At 59.7% G+C, this 19569-nt stretch overlaps 1 protein-coding gene across 3 annotated transcripts in view; it reads right to left on the minus strand.

The window, feature by feature from the left end:
- SYT7 (synaptotagmin 7) overlaps positions 1-9519 on the minus strand; it is a 59077-nt gene extending 49558 nt beyond the window's left edge. For all 3 annotated transcript variants that reach the window (XM_044259427.1, XM_044259426.1, XM_044259424.1), the window contains exon 1: positions 9442-9519. In XM_044259427.1, the coding sequence (XP_044115362.1) occupies positions 9442-9472 (31 nt within the window). In that variant the 5' untranslated portion in view covers positions 9473-9519. The remainder of the gene's footprint in view (positions 1-9441) is intronic.
- Positions 9520-19569: the final 10050 nt, after the last annotated feature.

Below are 19569 nucleotides of genomic sequence, written 5' to 3' on the forward strand. Positions count from 1 at the left end.
GCCCATGCTCTGGCTGCCGCTCTGCATTCCGTCCTTCATGAGTCTCTCAGGTGCCCCGGGGAGCCCCTCCCACGTCCCTCTGCATGGGCACCCGTGCCATCACGCTTCCACGCGGGAAGCAACCGTGACCATCACGGGGCTGCGTGATGCACTGTGTGTCGGCTGATACCGCTATGCCGACTCCCGCGCTTCCGTCTGCAACAGCCACACTCGCTCCGTCCTGCAGCTCCGCGAGCTTCCTGGCGCCCGGAAGAGGCCAGCTCCAGCGGGGCCACATGCACACACACACAGGTCCCCTTTTCTGGGCACCAGCGGACTCGCGGGGGGGCCTGTGCCAAGCGTCAGCACATGGCCACGTGGCAGTGACGTGGGCCACCACACCCCTTCTCTTCGGCCCCGCTCTAGTGCCTGGGTGGCTCACACATCACATTGCACACCTGCCAGCACCCCCATCCACGCTGCCTTTCCTCACGCCTCTCCCCTCACAGAAGCAGGCCCCTTCTCCAGGAAGGAAGCAGGCACACGCCCAGCCTGGCTCCCACGGCCTGAAGATGCCAGCCAACTCAGGGGTGGGGAGGGAGAAAGAGCCACCGCCCAGAGGATCCGAAGGGCCTGGGCTCCACGGTTCCCGTCTGACACTAAGCCCTCCCTTGGTCTGAGGGTCGGGGCTCTCGAGACCCAGAAATGGGGTCAGATGGGGGCATTGAGGGAATCGCTGCCCTTCACGTCTGAGTAGGACCGTGGAGCTGTGAGGGTGTCTCTGGCCAAGTTAGCCCGGCACCCCCCCTAGCACCCCATCCTGGTCCCTGCTCTCTCCTCCCCCTGCCCAAGCATCTCAGAGTTCTGGGTATTTTTAGGCCTCAGCTGACAGGCTGTGAAATCGCTTCCTTCGCACCTCCCCAACCAGGCGGGGGCTGGAGAGGGAGGAACGGGGTGGGGGGGCCACACACAGCCAATTCATGAGGCTCCTCCAGGGCTGGCAGGTGCCAAGCAGGGAGTGAGGGGTGCCTCCCTTTCCTTTCAGAGCCTCCCCTTGACTGAGAGGAACCTTCCACTGAGTCTGCGGAGAGGGAGAGGAGTCAGGGTGGGAAGGAAGCTCCACCCACTCCGGGGACCTGAGAACAAAGGCTTCAGGGGATGCCTCCAGCACTACAGAGGCAGTGGGGACACCCTCTGAGTCCAGCTCTGTAGCCAGTACCAATTCCCAGCACTTCCTTCCGAGTGATGGGCCGAGAGACAGGCTGGCTGGGGTCCCAGTGGGATTAGAGAGGCACCGGGCTCCATGGCCGTCAAGCCCGGTGGTTAGGACCCAGGTTTTGGAGTCAGGCTGCCTTGCAATCGCATCCTGGCTCTGCTGAGTGACCTGGTGAGACAGTCCACCTCTCTGGGCCTTGGGCTCCTCACCTTTACAACAATGGGGGCTGCCATGAAGGTGAGATGGAATGCCAAACGTGAAGGACAAGGTGATCTGTTGACCTGCCAGGCTCTGCTGGGAGAGCCTCCCCTGCCACCTTTCCTGACCTGCCCTTCCCTCCTCACCATTATGCTCTTCAGTGCCCATCTGACCCAAATCCCCAGGGAAACGAATCCCCAGTCAAGGTAGGCGGGCCAGGTAGACCGTCAGGGACTCCCTGCTGCCCGTGCACACCCACGTCACATGTGCACATGGGCCCAGATCCCAACACATCTGTGTGCTGCTGTCGCCTGGGGGGCGAGGGCGTTTGCCCTGGGATGAGCCCTGAGGGAAGTGGGATGATGTACCCAAGCCCTGTAGGGAATGGGCCCTCGTGCCAGGGGCCATGGGGTTGGAGAGGAAGGTGCCTGCCCAGTTGCTGCGCAGACAGGCTGGCTGTGGTGGGGGGCCCCCGGGGCCTGGCCTTGATGACCATGGTGTGGCGTGGGTGCAGAGTCACCCCCAGGAGTACAGATTGTGTACACTGGGCCCTGGATCAGCCTACCTGGGTGGGTTCTGTCTCTGATACCCCATGTCCCAGGGTAAGCCCCCGGGGAGTGTCCATCCGACATTTCTTCACCTGGTGCCTCCCTGACTGCCCATTACCTGGCCCAAGCTTGCCGAGGGCAGGGCCCCAGGCCAGCAGAGCTCTGCAGACGCCACGGTGTGGTGTCTCAGACTCAGCCCAGCACAGGGGAGAGACCCAGGAAGCGCTGGGCAAGGGTGGGGACACATGCATTAACCTGGGACTCTAGCTCCATGGACCTGCCTCCCTCCGGGCTTCCTACCCTCCACACCACTGCAAAGTTCAACTTCTTTATAGAGATCTGCTTCAAAGTCATCCATGGCAATCCATGGTCCTAATTAAAAAAAAAAATCCAGTTTTCCTGTTTCAGAATGCTAAGACCTTCAGAATCTGCCCTAACCCACCTTTCCCAAGCCTCAGCTCTTGCTACTGGCCCTCCCTTCTAGCCCCATTCAGGCCCCCACGGCTGCTTCCATGGAACAAGAAACTGCTTCTGGGCCGTGGCACGTGCTGTCCCCTCCACAGCGAACATGTCACCCCTGCTCGTCCCGTGGGAAGCTCTTCTTCTTCCTTCAGAACCCAAGGCCCTGGACTCCAAGCTCACGCTCCTGGGTGGGCTAGTGTTTGCTGGAACTCCCAGCCGACTTCTAACTGCAAGCTCCCCCTTCCCAGGTTGGTCGGAGGACGGAAGAGCTAATGTGTGCCAGGTGCTTTGGATGGCACCTGGCACATAGGGGTCACTCAACACATGTTTGCTATCCCGAAGGTAACCGACTGACACCGCCTCAGTGAAGCCCTCCCCGACTCCTCCTCCACCACCACGGCTGAAGCAGGCACGTCCTCCTTGGAGCTTCGGGAATGTTCATACCAGCCATCAATCACTTGGTGCAGGACAGTGTTGATAACAGCTGTCGTTGGCTGTGTGTTTACTACGTGCTGGGCTCTTAGCTAAGGCTGTTTCCCGCCTTACCCCGCCTCATCCTCCAAGCCTGTGAATTAAGAACCACGATCAAACCCATTTTGCAGAGAAAGAAACCGAGGCCAGAAGAGTGGAGCGACTTGCTTTTGGGACAGAGCAGCCAGTGTCTCTGCTGAGGTTCAAACATACAGCTGGCTGTTTGACCCCGGAGACCTAGCTTAAGTAAGCTGCCCCCTGTGCCACATATGTGAAGCGCTTAGGACATCCTGAGTGCTCCCCAAGCAATCACCTGCCATGATTAAGGCACTCGTGTCATCGAGGGAGGCCACAGGGTGTGTTGGGTGCCCTGAGAGGGGCTTCCTGAGGCTGGTCCCCCTACAGAGCCTGAAACCCCCATTCCTGGAGACAGACGGTGAGGGCTGGGAGGGGCCCTCGAGCTGTTAGGGGTGGGTCAGGACGGTCAGGAGGCGCGCAGGACCTGGCAAACCAGGGGTACCAGAGTGAGCCAACGTGCCAGGAGGCTGGAGCGGGCCCAGGTTGAACAAGGGGGAGAAGGCCTGCCGTGTGCCGGCGGAGCTGGCCACCGCTCTCCGGCCCCGCTGACACCACCCGTGGTAATGAGACGGATCCAATTTGTACCCAGGGCCCCGCCGGGAGCAGCTGCCGCTGCAGGGTTTGAAGTAATTTAATTGGACACATTAGCCACAGAACTCTCCTCTCTGCTCCCCTCACGCAGGGCCTCATGTGGGCACCCCTTGTGGCCACCCACACCCCACGCCACCCGGGCCTGGCTGGGGGGGGCAGGGTGCACCCTTCACCAACCAGCACCGTGAGATCCCCACCTGCTTGGGCTGACCCCCCCCAACCCTGTCCCACCCCGCCCTGGCAATCGTGTTCTCTCATTCCGGGGCTCCTGAGGGCTCTAGAGCTGGCTGGGTTCTGTAGGTGCCCCCTGAGGCTGGGGCTCAGACCTGTCCCTCCTGTCTCCTCTGCTAGGCAGAACGGGTCACCCCCTTCAGCAGGTTGCCAAGAGTCCCCTGCTTCTTGCACGCTGAGAAGGGCATCAAAGGGGCAGGGCCACTTCCAAGATGGGGGTGGGGATGGGCCTCCTTTCGGGGCTTCAGGGGAGGGGTGCACACACGCACACGAAATCAGACACAGTACGTGCACACAAACACACGCACGCTGACGGACCCACATGCTGTCTCGGAGATGCCCAGATCTGCACACACCAAAGCTCCCAGGGCCCTCTGTCCACACCTGCATACGCCCGTGCAGCCAGGTGAGGCCCTCGCTGCTCCCAGCAGATGGAAGCCTCAGAGACAGCCAGGCGGCAGGTGGGAGGGTGTGGCGGGGTGGGGGGGGGGCGGGCAGGCAGGGCCCCTGGAGGGCATCTGCCTGGACTGACTGGGGATCGGCCAGGAGAGGCGCCCTCCCCGCTGCTTCCTGATACCGCTCCGTGCACCTTAACGCACCTAACTACAAATACACTCATTACTGCTGTTTACAGCCGGCACTTAGATCAGCGAGCGCGGCTCAGCTGCCACCCGCAGTCATACAGGGCAGGGGCAGGGGCAGGGGCAGGGGCATGGAGCTCCCCCACCACCCCCGCCACCACCTGCCCGGGCTGCGCCCTCACCGGTTACTGTTTCTGTGCATTCAGTGACAAGGATACATCAGTTCCCCCAAGATCCCAGCTCCTGATTCAAGTCAGCTCCCCGCCCAGTCCAGCGCCCCCCACCCCCAGGAGACACACCTCCTCCAACGGGTTTCCCAGGAGGAAGCTACCGAGCCCCCTTGGAGCAGGACCAACGTGTCGGCCCACTCCCAAACCAACTGGGTCCAGAATTCCAGGCGCAGGCTCTGGGCACTGTCCAGCCCCTTCCACAGGTCCCACGCCGTTGTCTGCCAATTCCGTTCCACCCCCTGGGGAACGCTGCTGGGTGAGACCAAAGCCCTGCCCTCCAGACACAAGCTGGACAGGGCCCAGCCGGGCTGCCCCTACTGCCTGGAAGGTCAGGCACATTCATGGCCACCAAACTGGCACAACCCTCCTGGCACCTCCAGCCGGGGTTCCCTTTGCAAGGCAGGCGGGCACCCGGGCCGAGGCTGGCACCGGCCCGCTCCGGCACCTGGCCAGACCAGTGACCGCCACGACAGCGCCGACCTCACCAGCCTCACAGGCCACCTGCCGGGCACTGCCCACGGAGCTGCCCCCCCTGCCCCCCCCGGCACGCACTGGGACCTCTGAGGAGACTGTCCTAGAGACTCCCCTTCCAGCCGTGAGTCCCTGGCTCAGGACTTGGCCTCCTACCGGCCCCCCATGGCCCCCCCTCACTGCCGTTCACAGCCTTGCTCCCCTGGGGGAAGCAGTTATTGAAAACGGTCCATCAGATTCAATAAGTATTCAAAGTCCCTCAGAGGATAGAAGGTGGGCGGGGAGTGGGAGTGGGAGGACAGGAGGGGTGCAAGAGGGAAGGAACCACCCACTCCTCCCCTGCCTTTCCCTCGAGGCCTCCTGCGACAGCTGGGCTGGCGGGGGTGAGAGGGGAGAGTCCTTCGCTGCTAGGCTATGTTGCCTTCAATGCCCCTTAGGTTCTAAGCTTGGGGCGAGCCAAGGGCCCAGCTGCCCGGGGCCTGAAACCCACCTGTTCCCTTGCCTTCCAGCTGTCCCTCACCTGTCACCCGCTGGCCTACATGTTACCACACCAATTCCCACCAGCTCTAGCCTCCCTTCCCCCACCAGGAGGAGCTTCGAGAGGATCTCCCTCCCCATCGTCCCCCAGTTCTCAAGCACCCAGCTGGCTGATCACTGCTCTCACAAAGCCACCAAAGAACATGACCCAAGGCCTCGGAGGGTCATGTCTCCACAGGAGCACGCAGCATGGGGCCAAACCCACAAAAGCCCTCTCTCCCACCCAGGAGTTCAGACACCCTCCGCCCCCCCCCCCCCGCCCCAACCCCGTCCTGTTCACGGCCTGTTGGCAGATAGCTGGCTCTTCAGCCCTAGACTGGGACCAAAGCCCGAGATGCAAGCCAGGGAGGTCTGGGCCTGTGCAGATGGGGTGGGGGGGTAGAGAAGTGGGTGGAGGGGTAGATGGGGTAGGGGGAGAGTTTGACGGTGAATCAACCCCATCAGACAGTCAGGCCTCATGGACCTTCCCACACCTCAGTCCTTGTCCCTAATCCTGGTGGCCCTTTCAGCCATACCACTTCACTCCTGCCCCACACATCACCCAACGGCCTCTGTCCTGAACTTGTGCTCAGCAGGTGGAGGGTGAGCCTGGACAATCTCATGGATCCTTCTGCCTTGAGATAGGAGACCCACTGTGCCAAGGCCCCCCGCCCCATGCAGCGTGTCTCCTGTGCTCCCTGACAATGACCTTTCTGGCAGAGTTGCTGTAGGGGGCAGAGCCCACTAACAGGTGGGACAGACAAGACTTCCAGCCATGCTACTCCAGGGGCAAGCTCACAGAGGGCTGGGGGCAGGCAGACAGCCTCAGGACCTGACCTCTCTCCCAGGACTGCTGTGCTGGCCCCGACTTTCCCTCTCTGGCCTTGCTCGCTCACTCACTGCAAGGTCACCTCTCTCTCCCTCCCTCCCTCCCTGAAGCTGTCTTGCCTGCCCACTGCAACGCTGACCCCTGCAGGCCTGCTGAGGCCCTGCCTGGCCCCGGGCCTGGGTCCAAGGGACACAGGGAGGCCTGGCCAGGCCAGCTCCAGGATGAGCATAGGAGGAGGGTTGAGGACAGAGAGAGGGCCTCCTGCCTCAGGGAGGGGACAGAGAGGAAGTTGCAGGCACCTGCTGGGTAGGTTGGACAGAGTTTGGAGTAGAAGCCAATGGGGGTGTGTGGGAGGGGGGCTGGTCTTCGTTCTTCACTGGGCTCTGGCTTTTTCCCACAGTCCCTTGCTTCAGCTGAGCTAGATCCCAGAAGTGCCTCAGAGCCCTGGGCCCAAGTGGGTAGGGAACTGTGGACAGAGTCTTAGCACCAGGCTGAACCCTGTGGAGACTAGGGTGAGTGCGCTGAGGGAGAGGGTACCTCGGGGACACTCTGGAACCAGCCTGAAACATGGAAGAGCAGGAGAACATGAGAGAGGGAAAATTGTAAAAAGGACTGGGCCACAGGTGTTCTTGGGAATGGGATGAGGGAATCGGGACAGATAAGGTACTGGGGGGGGGGACCAGAAGGAGGGGCCTGAATCACACAGGAATTAATTTGCATATCTCGCCCCTACCAGGTGCCAGGCAAAGGGCAGATAGGGGACAGAAATGGGGGACACACAGCCCCGCCTGGGGGAGTAGAGTCTAGGGGGCCTGAGGGAAGCCGGGGTCGGAGGGAATGCGGAGGGAATGCGTAGGCTGGCCTGGAGCTGTAGGGATTCTAGGAGGTGGGCGGGGATGCAGGGAGGCTTGGGTACAGAGGCCAGATTGATGATGACTCTGGCCCCTCAGAGAGAACCCAGGATCAAAAGCAGATTCTGCCTTCTTCAGCCTGTTTCTGACCCCATCCAGTCCCGTGGGAAGTGAACCCCAGGCCCTGCCTGTTCCCGGTGGGTCAGTGCTGCCCCTTCCCCTAGTACTGGTGGGCCCTGCAACCGAAACTGGGTAAGGCAGGTCTCCATCACAGAGGGAGGCCTGTTTGGGGGGCGGGGAGAGAGGGAGACACCCCAGGGGCTGCCACGAAGCCGGGGGCAACACTGGGTTGCAGGCCCTTTGCCCAGAAGATGCCAAGCATGTCAAGTTGGCCTCCACACAGAGGGCAGAGGTGCTCAGAGGATCAGTGATGTCATGGTGCCCAGGCGTGGGAGGAAAGAGGAGGGAGGGAGAAGGGATGAGGGCATGCACCCAGGCCACCGGGCTAACAGGAAAGGGGAGGCTGCCAGCCTGGCAGGGCAGGGGGAAAGGGAGTGTCCTCACTGCATCTCCCCTTCTACCTCATACCCTAGAGCTGGCCTCTGAACTAAGCGGTTGGTTTCTGGGAGGGTGATCCCAGCCAGAGACTGCCTCAGCCCTCGGTCAGAGTGCTGGGAGCTGGCAGCCTCGTGGAGGAAGAGGCAGGGTCAGCGACCTGGGTTCAGAGAGATGAAGGGAGGGGTGTCCAAAGGCAATGTTCCTTCAGCCATCACCTGGAAGGCATTCATGGATGGGCATGAGGTTCCGGAGAGGAGACGGAGTCCCGCTCCCTCTTATCCCCAAGCGCTGAGTGAATGTAATGCCTGGCACCCAGTAGGTCCTCCTCAATGGACTTAGTAGGCTGCGACGATTTGATGGGGGTGGGGGCCCGACTCCCCAGGAGGCAGGGACAGGCTGAGGCTGTCCCTAGAGGGAGAACAAATGTGGGGCTGGGACAAGAGTGGACAAAGCTGGTGTCCATGGGACTGCCCTCAAAATCCTTGGGGCTCAAGGTCCCTTCTACGGAGAGCCTTAGGGCGGCCCCCTCCCCCAGCACCCCCAGCCCAGGGAGGCCAGCAGTGGTACGCCTGGAGGCTCGGCAAGTCCTCAGGCCGGGGTGCCTTGCTTCTAGCATCACAGAGAAACCCAGAAGCAGAGACCCCGCTGCCAGAACTGGCAGACTGGGGGGTGCTGGGTCTGGGGTGGGGCACCCCAGGTGGGAGCTGAGACAGCTGGGGCAGGAGCTGCAGGGGACCTGCCTACAGGTGGGCACTGTGTGAGGAGGCGTCAGGAGCAAAGGAGGAAATGGCAGAGCAATTTCCCGAGGAAGGAGGAAAAACTCCTCGGCTGGGCTTGAAGGATGGCAAGCAGAAGTGGGCTCCTGGGCCACTCCCCGGCTCCTTCAGGAGAGATGCAAAGGAGCCCGCCCCTCCCCCCTCCTTCCCCCGACAGGACTGGAGTGAGTTTGGGGATCTTCCCTTTCCCCCTCCCCAAACCCAGGATCACATTCCCCTGGCACTCCATTCCCCCCAATCTCTGCTCTCTTTCCCTTCAGGTACTCCTGTCTTCCTCGTCAACGCTCCTGCGGTTCCTCTCCCTCCCTCTGCGAAGCCCCCCTCCCCTGCTACTGCACCAGATTCCCACTTGCCCCTTGGCACCCTCTCAATTCACAGCTGGCACCGCCGATGTCACTCTGCTCCCCGGTGCCCACAACCTTGGCCCAAAGCTGCCTGGGATCCTTGCCCTGGGGTCCCCCAGCGCTGGCACCCGGGGGCACTGGTGCTGGGGACCCGGGGGTGCCTCTGAGGGCACTGCCCGGTTCCCGCGGGGGCAGTGGCTCCTCGCTCCGCCACACACGTTGTCCTTGGGCTGCTGGGGGGTGGTGGGGGGAGGAGGTCCTTGTGGGGACACTGCGAAGCCGGCGCCGGGCATCAAGCCTGACAGCGCCGGGACTGCGGGGCCCGGGGTCCGAGTCGCTGCCGCTCAAGCCCGCGCCCCCGGGGCTGGGATGACCCCGGGGGGATGGGGGGGAGGTCTGTGCGGCTCGGGCCGACTGCCGCCCCGGGCTGGGGCTCCGAGACGGCGCCCGGCGCTGCCGCCGTCCTGCCTGCCGGTGCGGGGCGCCCCAGCCCGCGCGGGGCCGCGCTTACCTGGGCTGGCCGCCTCCGGGTCCCGGTACATGGTCCCCTCGTCGCCGGCTCCCTCCGGGCTCCTCAGAGCCGCCCGCGGCCGCGCGCTGCTCCGCCGCCGCTGCAGGGCATGGGGCCGGGCGACCCCCGGGGGCGGGTCCGAGGGCGGGGGCCGCGCGGGCTGCACCGAGCCGCGGAGCCGGGGAGCGGGGGCCGCCCGCCAGCCCTCCCGCCCGCCGGCCGAGCACGCCGCCGCCGCCGCCGCCGAGCCGCGCCGAGCCTCCTCCCTCCGGCCTGCGCGCCGCGTGTGCGCGCCGGAGCGTGTGTGAGTGTGTACGAGGCCGTGTGTATGTGTGTGTGTGAGCGCGTGTGTGAGCGCGCCCGGGGCACCGCCGGCGCCGCCCGCCCGCTGCCGAGCGCCGCTGCCACAGCCACCGCGGCCTCCCGCGCCCGCTGCTGCCCGCTGCCGGCCGCGCGCCGCACTGCAGCCCCGCGCCCGCCGCCGCCAGCCGCCGCCCGGAGCCGCCCCGAGGGCACCAAGCCGCCCAGCGCGCTCCGCCCGCAGCCCCCGCGGGGAGGGCACGGAGCCCTCGGGTGGGCCCTGCGAGCTTGCGGGTCCCGCCGCACTGCTTGACCAGCCCGGCCGGGACGCCCCTGATGGCAGCGGCTTCGAACCGCGCGGGGCGGGGCGGCTGCCCACCTCCTCCCAGGTGCCCTTTGACTCCGTTCCAAGAGGCGTGGAAAACCACTCCGGGTTTTCCGCTTGGTGGCGGCTCGAGGGCGTCAGCTGGGGACTCGACACAGTGCCGGTCCCGGGAAGTCGGGCTGGTGTGTGCAAAAACCAGGAATGGATTTTTTGCCTGTGCTGAGCCTGGGTCCGCCACTCTGGCCGTCTTCCCAAATTTGAACACAGCCCGAGCAGAAAGGACCAGGATCGCCACCCTCAGTGGAGGACGAGGCCTAGAGACCCTTCCCACTTAAGCCAGCCGCAAAGCCAGCTCCTCCACTTCACCCCCTTCCCCTTCCTTGACCCAGCACTTCAGTGGGTAAGAAAGAAATCCCTCCTTCCTCCAACCCTGGGGCTCTCTTGGCTCTCTCAGCCCCTCTGTCAGGTCCGCACAGTCCAACTCAGGTGAATCCTAGAATTCGAAGTGTTTGATTCTGGGGCAGGGAGAAGGGGCCCTTCTCCCCCAAATTTGCAAAGCCTGGAAGTAAACGAATTATTGGTGGTTTCAGGTACGGAGCCTTCCCAGCACACCTACATACCTAATCAGCTACACCACAACCCCCCCCCCCACACACACACACACAGACACTAGCACACAAACAGGAGAGATAGGCACACCGGAACGCTGCTCCTCAAAGGGACAGGCAGGAGGGCAACACCCTCAGCCCCGCTGCAGCAATCTGCTTGCCCCTCCACTGAGAATGAAGTTAGGAGGTGAGCCAGGGTTTATAAAATCAAGGATTCTTATCCCACCCAGAGAAATCCACTTAACTGACTGTATGCACAGCTCACACCCAACCACACCTCCACCTTCTCCCAACACAGGAGGCAGCCAGCACCCAAAGGGACAAGCCTCCGTCTCTAGTCTCCCCCGATACTCACTCACTCACATACATACACACACCCCATACCGTTGAACTTGCACGGAGCCTATTACATACACATACTCGTGCGCAGGCACACACTTACCTCCACCCACAGCTTTTCAGTTGAGAAACAGATAAGGAAATTCCCCCAAGCAAACCTCCATGAAGAGTGTTCCGGTGGAGAACAGATTTCCTTGGATTGAATGTTCTAATTAAAAATGGAAGAAGAAAAAAAGGCCGCTGTAGATTCCAGCCTGTAATTAGTCCCTGGCCAGAAATCTCAGCCCTCATCCCTTGGTCAAGGGCCATTATGTTTCGTATACCCTGCAGCCATCCCCACCCATTTGCAGCCAAGACCTCAGGATAAATCCACAAACCTCTTCTTGGCAAACCCTAGGATGCCAGGCCAAAAGGCTGGGACTCCGGGGTCTCTCATCTTGACTTGTTCCTGCTCCCTCCACCAGCTCCCCCTCTCAGTGCCCGGCTAGTAAAGACCAAATAGTCAAGTCTTCCCTACCTCGTGCCATCCATGGGCTCCACACAAAAAGGTTCCCTGCTCAGAAATCTCTCCATCTATCAATGTGACGGTCCAGACGGGGACAGCAGAATTCATCATGGCAACTCAACAGATCTTTATAAGCGTTTAGAATCTTGGAGCTTTTCAGAGTTGGCGGGGAGACGACCTCTGACAGGCCACCACTCGGATGACAGATGGTGAAGACCAGGCGTTTATAGGGAGAAAGAACAGGCCCCGGAGCTCAAGGCCCACAGCTAGCAACACAGATTGCTGGTAAGAGAATTGAGGGAGACCCTTGGTCCTGTCTCCAGCCTTTTGCCAACCACTGGGAGGTTCATGAGCAGACCCAGTGCCCACCCCCATCTGAGAGCTTACAGCCTGTCCCTTTCAAACATAAAATCCCAAACTCGCCTCCCAGGAGGCGGTGGACAGCCACTCTCCAGAACGTTAGAGATGGACAGTCCCTCAGACATACTAGATAAATCCCATGAGATGTCGCTGTGGAGACTGAGTCTCTGAGGCATTGGGAACCTCATTGGGTTTTAATTCCTGCTTGCATCATGGACACAGGAAAAGCTCTGAAGACACCCTTTCTCTGGGCCTCATTCACTTTGTCTAGGGGATGCAGAATCACTGGGGAGAGAAAAGAATACAGGTTTACACGGCCCAGCCATTCATAGCCGTGTGACCCCAGGCAGGCCGCTTACTCGACACCCCTGGGCCTCAGTTCCCGTCTGTACTATAGAGATAAAAATACCACCTGTTGGACTATTATAAAGAGTAAACAAGATGGTACCAGTAAGGCACTTCACATGATAGTTGGAACGGGGAACTTACTCCTGATGGATCTCGAACATACTCTTTCGTCACCATGTTTTGCCTCTCAAGGAAGTCCTTCTAGATGTCTGACCTCAGACCATTTGAAGGCTGCACTCTCCTGCTAGAGCATGAGCAAGAGCCACGCCCACCATGAGTCCCTGCCTTCTCAGAGAACTGGGCACAGGCTGGAGACGAAGTGTGCGGAAGTGAGCAGGTCCTCTGAGAAGAGATCAGAGCAGGTGAATCACCCCAGTCCTGACTTCAGGCCATGGCCCTCTAGGTGAGAGCCTGGGCCTCTGGTGTTCTGCCCCTCCCCTTCCTATCCCTTGGTAGAGTGGGGCCCAGAGAAAGCTTCTCATTCTGTGACACTGCTGGCTTCTTTGTCCTGGGTTCCATGACGTGGCAGGAAATGCTGGCGGCACCTGGTTCCCCAGGGATGCCCCACGGAGTACTGTGAGCTCCTCAGGCCTCTTTCCGATCTGGCGTGGTCATTAGGGCCCAGGTGTCCTGGGTCAGCTTCTGGTGGAACAGAGCAGGGAGGAATGGACGTTCTGTCCCTCTGGAGCAGACATCAGGCCCAAGCTCTCCTAAACAGGGCCCCTGAGGCTGCCGGGCTCTGTTGCTAGGCCACGGCTGGAGGCAGGGCTCCTGGGTTCCCCTTCCGCCTCTACCTGGCCTGGTCTCCTCACAGCTCCTGGTCCCCCCATCCCCTCCCCCTTGCCATGGGCTGAATTATTAATAAAAACACTGAGGAAGCTGTTTGTGCAGCTCACAAGACAGAACAAACACACCTCTCTCCTTATCACCATCCATGTGGTGAGAGGCTCAGGCTGAGCATTTGCTGGATCCAGGAGGGACAGGCGGAGACCAGCCAGAAGGCAGCTTTGAAGGGCAACAGCAGAGCCCGCTGATCTGCCAGGCCAGCAGCAAGGATGAGCTCTGCCGCCCTGTCCCTGCAGCTCCCCATCCCCTTCCTCCTCTTCAGAGGGCAGGAGTCCGGGGAAGGTAGAAGAACATGAACATGAACATTTCCCGGGGAAGGGCACAATGAGAAAGTCCTAGAAGGCGGCTCTGGCTGCCTTGCCCCAGTGGAGACTGAATCAATGCTTGCCGATCAATGTGCTCTTCTCCCCAGACCCAGGGACCACTGAATCTCAAAGGCTTACCCAAGACCCCAGCTCGCTGGTCACACTTCTGCGGGCCCCTGCTTTGGATACCTGGTACTGAAGAAGTTCCCAGCCTCTGGGGAAGAATCCTGGACTTAAACTATGGTCTTGCTTCTGCCACTATCCCCCTGTTTGGCTTTGGCCAGTGACTTGGCATCTGTGGGACTCCGTTTTCTCATCCATCAAATAGGGCTGTAATGACACCACATGGGGATGGAGAATATAGTGAGGAGATAGCAAGGCAAGGACCTGGTGTCTTTCATGGCTCCCTTGCACCAAGGCACTGGACATATCCCAGGCACCAAGGTCTCTGCCCCAAGCTGACCTTCCAGAGCACTGGGTCCCTGTTCTGTATCCTCAGGTCACGATTCAGGACCATAAGCCCCGTCTGCAGTCCCAAGCCCACCCACATCTTTTCTCCCTGAAACCTCCTCTCTCTCTCTCTCTCTCTCCATTGTCACCCTGCCACCCACCCCTCCCCCATGTGCTTGGCTCAGCCCCTCAAACTCCAAAAGATGAAAGCTGGTGCCCCTTCTCCTCACCAGCTGCTGCGTGGGATAGCCCCAGGCTCAGTCAGAATCTTGGCCTTAGGCCTCTGTTTTGAGATACCCCCTACTTCTTAGTCTTGGGCAACTCTGGGACCCTGACATAAGTTGAGAGCCATGGGAACCTGTGACATTCCCTTATCAGGATGCACCGTAGAACAACCTTGGCTTGCCAGCTACAAGCTGAATGATCTGGGGTAAATCACTCAATCCTTCTGAGCCTCAGTTTACCGATCCGTAGTACAAGGATGTTAGTCTTTTTTAAAAAAAATTTTATAAAGATTTTATTTATTTATTTGAAGGGGAATCACAAGTAGGCAGAGAGGCAGGCAGTGGCAGGTGGGGGAGAAGCAGATTCCCCACCCAGTAGAGAGCCGGATGTGGGGCTCGATCCCAGGACCCTGAGATCATGACCCACGCTGAAGGCAGAGGCTTAACCCACTGAGCCACCCAGGTGCTCAGTTTTTTTATCTCGATTCCGCCTTGGACTCCTTTGGGAGTCTAATGAACTTCATGGACCTCCTCCTCCCTAGAAAAAATGCCTATTCAACTATAGACACAACAATTTGTCCATAATTGGGTGGGAGAGGGTCCTGTAGGTTTCAGATTAAAATCTCTGGTTCAAAGGCCTACAAGGTTGCCTCCAACTCTGACCATCTGTGCCCGGTTCTCTGCCCTATTCACCTCCCCACAGTGAATCTCTAGTCCAGGTAAGGGTGGGCTGGTGGTCCATTCCCACCATTTCTCCCACCTGGCTCAGCAGCCCCCTTCCCTTCCACTTGCTGGGCTTGCAGCCAGCTTGCCAGCAGCTCCGGACCAGCATTTCAGTACCTCTTGGAGGCTACCGAACAGGCTTCACCTGCCTTTCAAGGTATTTAAAGGTTCTTTGACCAAATGCTTTTTGATCCTCCGCTGATGGGAACCAAGCGGAGGCTCTTTCACCAACGGCGGCCCCCCTCCCCCCAATATATTAGTGACTAAGAGCTCTTTTGATATTGCAGAAGCCTTCTGTGGTTTGTTCAAAGCTCTGGCCCTTGTGGACACCTCCCCCAGAGACCCAAGCTGGTCAGCTGGAGCCAGCCACAGCCCACCCCCAGAAGTGTCCTAGTTAATAGGGGCCTTCCAGCGCTAGATGGCTCCGGCCAGCAACGGTGAGACCCCAGACCTAACCCCAGCTGGTAGAGGGGTCGCTTTGGTAAAGCCCAGCTCCTCCCAGGGAGCCTCTCTGCCCTGGTCCGGGAGGATGGGGTCGGACCCTGGGGAAACACGTCTCTTCTTCCCGCCCATCTTAGGCTGTCCAGATAGGCATGCAGCCCACGGGATCGATTAGCCTGTTTCCAGGGTCCAGTAAATGGAATCCCTTAGCCTGAGGCCAAGAAGGGGAAACTGAGGCTTTGAAAGTCCGGGGTACAGGCGTTGGTGTATGAGGGACAGGAGCCAGCACCACCGATTCATGACCTCCGCCCGCTCCGCAAGCCCCCATCACAGCCGGAGTCCCTCTGCCCCCGCGCTCCTGCTCCTGCAGGGCCGAGCAGAAGGCCCTGGGGTGGGCCCCAGCTGCAGAATCCGTGGGGCGCAGGGGACGAGGCACTGGGCTCTGGGCCGCCACTGTCCCGCGACGGGGGCCCCCAGCGCCGATGCCCTTCTCGCCAACTTGGACGGACCCACCCAGAACCGCCAGAGTCTCCCGCGGGGCGGGGGCCGGGGAGGAGATGCGCGTGCGCGGAGGGGGCGCGGCGGAGCCCGGAGCGGGTGTGAGCTGGTGAATTACGGTGTGCGGGAGAGGATGCGCGTCAGCCCCCGCCCGGGAGGAGGAGGCGCCCGAGCACCCAGCAACTAGGTGGTGGTGGGGGGCAGCTACATGCCCCGAAGGAACCCCAGCACTGGATTGAGGCCCCAACCTGGCGCCCCAGCTGGAGTTGAAGACTGCAGTGGGGGTGGGGTCCTATTTCTCAGCAGGTGAAAGGGTTATCAGCACGGAAAGTGCTGTGACTAACCCCTCCCGGATGCCTGGCTCTGTGCTTGGGAGGATGGTAGGAGGGGCCCAGCGCTCGGGGAGCTGGGCGAGTTCAGGTCACCTGGACCCTTCTCTCTTAAAGGCTTCTTGAAGTGCTGGGGTCCTTGGGCTGCCCAGACCAAGCATCAGAATCCCATCCTGGCCTTGTAATAATTGTAATAGCAGCTGCCACCATTTATTGAACTCTGAGGGCTTGACGGCCCGAGTGCCAAGTGCGTAACAAGCATTATGCCACTGGGTAGTCACAGCAGCCCCATGGAGAAGTCTGGTTGTGAAACCCTCCTGAAGGTGAAGAAGCTACCATCAGAGGGGGCGTGACTTGCCTGAGGTCACAAAGCCAAGAGAGATGAGGGATGGGGGCAGCTGGGAGACCCACTCTGCTCTGGCCAGTTCTAGAGTCTGAGCCTTCAACCACTAGGCTTTGCTTTCTTCCACCTTGGAGCTTTCTGGAAGCTGGGCCAGCCCTGGCCTCTGCCCTTCAGCCCAGTCTGGCCCGGCTTATGGGAGATAAGGGGGGAACAGAGGTGGGGCAGCCCTGGAAAAGAGTGGGACCCCCCCCCAGTTCTCTAGCTGCTCCGTTTCCTCCTGGATCCTCTCTCTTCCTGCTCCCCAACTGTGGGTGTCCCCCAAGGCTTTGTCCTCAGCTGTCATCTGCTTTCTCACGCCACACTCTCTCCCCTGTGAGCTCACACGCTCCTGCCGCTTCAGCCTTACTCCCAGCTCTGTCTCTGGGGCCCTGACCTCCCTCCCAGGCTGGCATCTGCCTCAGTGAAGCATTCCCTCTCCCCCAGTGGAGTAAATTCGTAATCTGCCTTACAGCAGCTCCTCCCTGGGACCACAGCATGTCTATTGAAGCCCCATCCTTCTCCCAAGCTCCAGATCAGGTCCCCAAAGCCTCCTACTGCTCTTCCCCCACACTGGATCGGTTTCAGATCCTTCAGACCCTTTCTCTGTGGACCCTCTCACGCCCACATGGTAACCTTGGCAGCTGCCTCCCTCCCTCAGACTCTCAAAACCCTCCACCTCCGCCTCTACCTCAGTAGCAGCTCCAAACCAGTTGCCTCCCTCCTCCCTTCCAACCTAGTGCCCCCTCCCTCGTTCCCTCCTGTGGCTCCCCAGCTCTTTGGCCAGCATTCCCCCACCCACCCAAGGCCTTTGATGGCCTCCCCAGCACTTAGAGTCAGGTACAGGAAATTTTGCCTGAAACAGAGTCCTCCCTGGTACGTGAACCCTGCCCAATGCCCTGCCTTCGGTTAAAAATTGTTCCTGAATTTCTGCCATGTGTTTCTACCCTTCAGAGCTCCATCTCAAATGCCACTACTTCCAAGGAGCCCTCCCTGATTCTCCCAGGTGAGTTCGAAGTCTCAGCTACTCAACACTACTCAGCGCTGATGGAACTATCCACTTAGTAGTGTTTGTGTATCTCTCCAGTCCTGCTCTCTGCCCACCCCTCCCACCTGTGCAATGGGTTGAGAGCTCCTTGAAAGGCAAGATGGTCCATTAGGGTTCTGATCTTCATTCTTTTTTTTTTTTTTTTTAAGTTGATCCATTTAGCAAACACTGAGTGGCTGCTCTGTGCTAGGTACTGCAAATACAGGACCTCTGCTCTGGGCTCTTCCTCTGGGTAATCAGCATACAGTGGGTCAAGGGCACTAATGGGGAGATGCTCAGGGCACATTCAGGGATAGATTTGCCCTGGGAAAGCATTTCTCCAGGATCCAGAATGCCAGGCCCCGTCCTAGCTTCTAAGAGAGAATGCAAGCTGGAGTAAGACCAAGTCCAGGACTGCAGATGTGTGGAAACGATGCGATCTGTGTGCAATGTGGATCTGAACAGAGTGCTGTGAGACCATAGAAGATGGAATTGTGACTTTGGCCCCGGAGAAATCCAGAAGCTTCTCAAATGCCCGGGGCTTGCACCAAGGGGGAGCCTCTTAAATCTTTGCTGAATTAAATTAGATGGGGAGAAGGGAATACAGAAGAGGCTGGAGAAGGCAAGGTTATGGAAGGGAGGGCAATGACAGAGCATTGTCACCACGTCTGCACAAGATGGCCCTGCCACTCACCCCAGGGGGCTGGCTTGTAGATGAATGAGCTCATGAGGCTGCAGTGCTCCGAACATTTGGGAAGAAAGGATATAGATATGTATGTATATATCACTGATATTATTAGTCTATTCCCATCAGACTAGTGAGTTGTTCTTTCCAGAAAATCAGGTGTACCCTATGACAACCTGATTCTCTCTCTGGGCCTCAGTTTCCCCATCTGCCACCTGAGGATGTGGGGTGAAGCCGTCCTGAATGTCTCTGGCTCCTCCAGGGAGTGGCTCTGTGGGACAGCTGTGCCCGCCCGGGAGCCGCCCTCGGTGTCTTCTGCCCAGCTCACCCTGGGCTGAGTGCACAGTCCAGGGGATGTCATAGAGGCCACTCCCTGTCTTGTTTATCTTTCTGGGCAAACAAGGCCACGCAGAAAGGGAGACAAGTGTGGACTTCTCAGCCAGAAGCTTCCCCTGTAAATCCCGGGGCAGAGGCCACCCTGTGTGGGCCCCCCTGTGTGGGCCCCTCGCTCCCCTCCATTCAGCTCTGGGGTCTGGGTTCCCCTGGGGAGCACCTGTTTTTCTCTACAAAGCCCCATGAGTCTCTCCCTTTTTGGCCAGAAGTATTGGGATACAAAATGTTCCCAGTGGATAGGGATGAGGACTGTAGCAGGGGGAAAGAGAAGCTTCTACCAAAAACCTCCTTTACCCCCTCAGCTCTGTGTTCCCCTCTTCTTACCTGGCATGCGTAATAGGGAACAAGACCTGGTCTTTCCCCTCTGGGCTATCTCTCCAGTCCTTCTCAACACCCCTGTTCCCCACCTGCCCCAGGCCCTGGGCCCCCTCCTCCCCCTCCAGCTGCCTCCCCTCCCATCCACTGTCCTGTGCACATCTAGGCACACATGCGACCACTTTGCTCTTCAACTTAAGGCCCTTCCATGTGTCCCCACTACTCTTGAAGAAAATCTCCCTTCCTGTCTGGCAGGCAGGGCTTTCCTGCCCTACCCAGAGAGGCAAAGTGATCTTGGAGAGGGTTGTAGGGCTAGAAAGAGCTGGGGAGAGGATGATTTGGGGGGCACCTTTCAGAGAGAGGGCAGGGTGAGTACAAACATGGGAGAGGTGATGAAACTTGGTGTGGGAAAAGTCAGGAACCTTACTGGGCCGGTGGCTTGGGGTATCAGACACATGTACTGTGTGCCAGGCCCTGTCCCCCTGCTGGGTCTCCAGCAGTGACCAAAATAAAGATCCCAACAGGGAGCTGGCATCTAGCAGGGGGGAGAGAGGCAAAGGTAAGTAAATGTCCTAGTATATTAGGAGATGATGAGTGTGGTAGGAAAACAAAGGGTCGGGAGAAGCAAGGGTTATTTGGAATGCTGGAGATGGATTAAAGATGTGACATCTGGGCAGACTTGAGGGAGGTGAGGGGTTTAGCCCTGTGGCTATCTGGATAGCAGTATA

Source organism: Neovison vison, chromosome 7 (assembly GCF_020171115.1).
Source record: "Neovison vison isolate M4711 chromosome 7, ASM_NN_V1, whole genome shotgun sequence".
NCBI lineage: Eukaryota > Metazoa > Chordata > Mammalia > Carnivora > Mustelidae > Neogale > Neogale vison.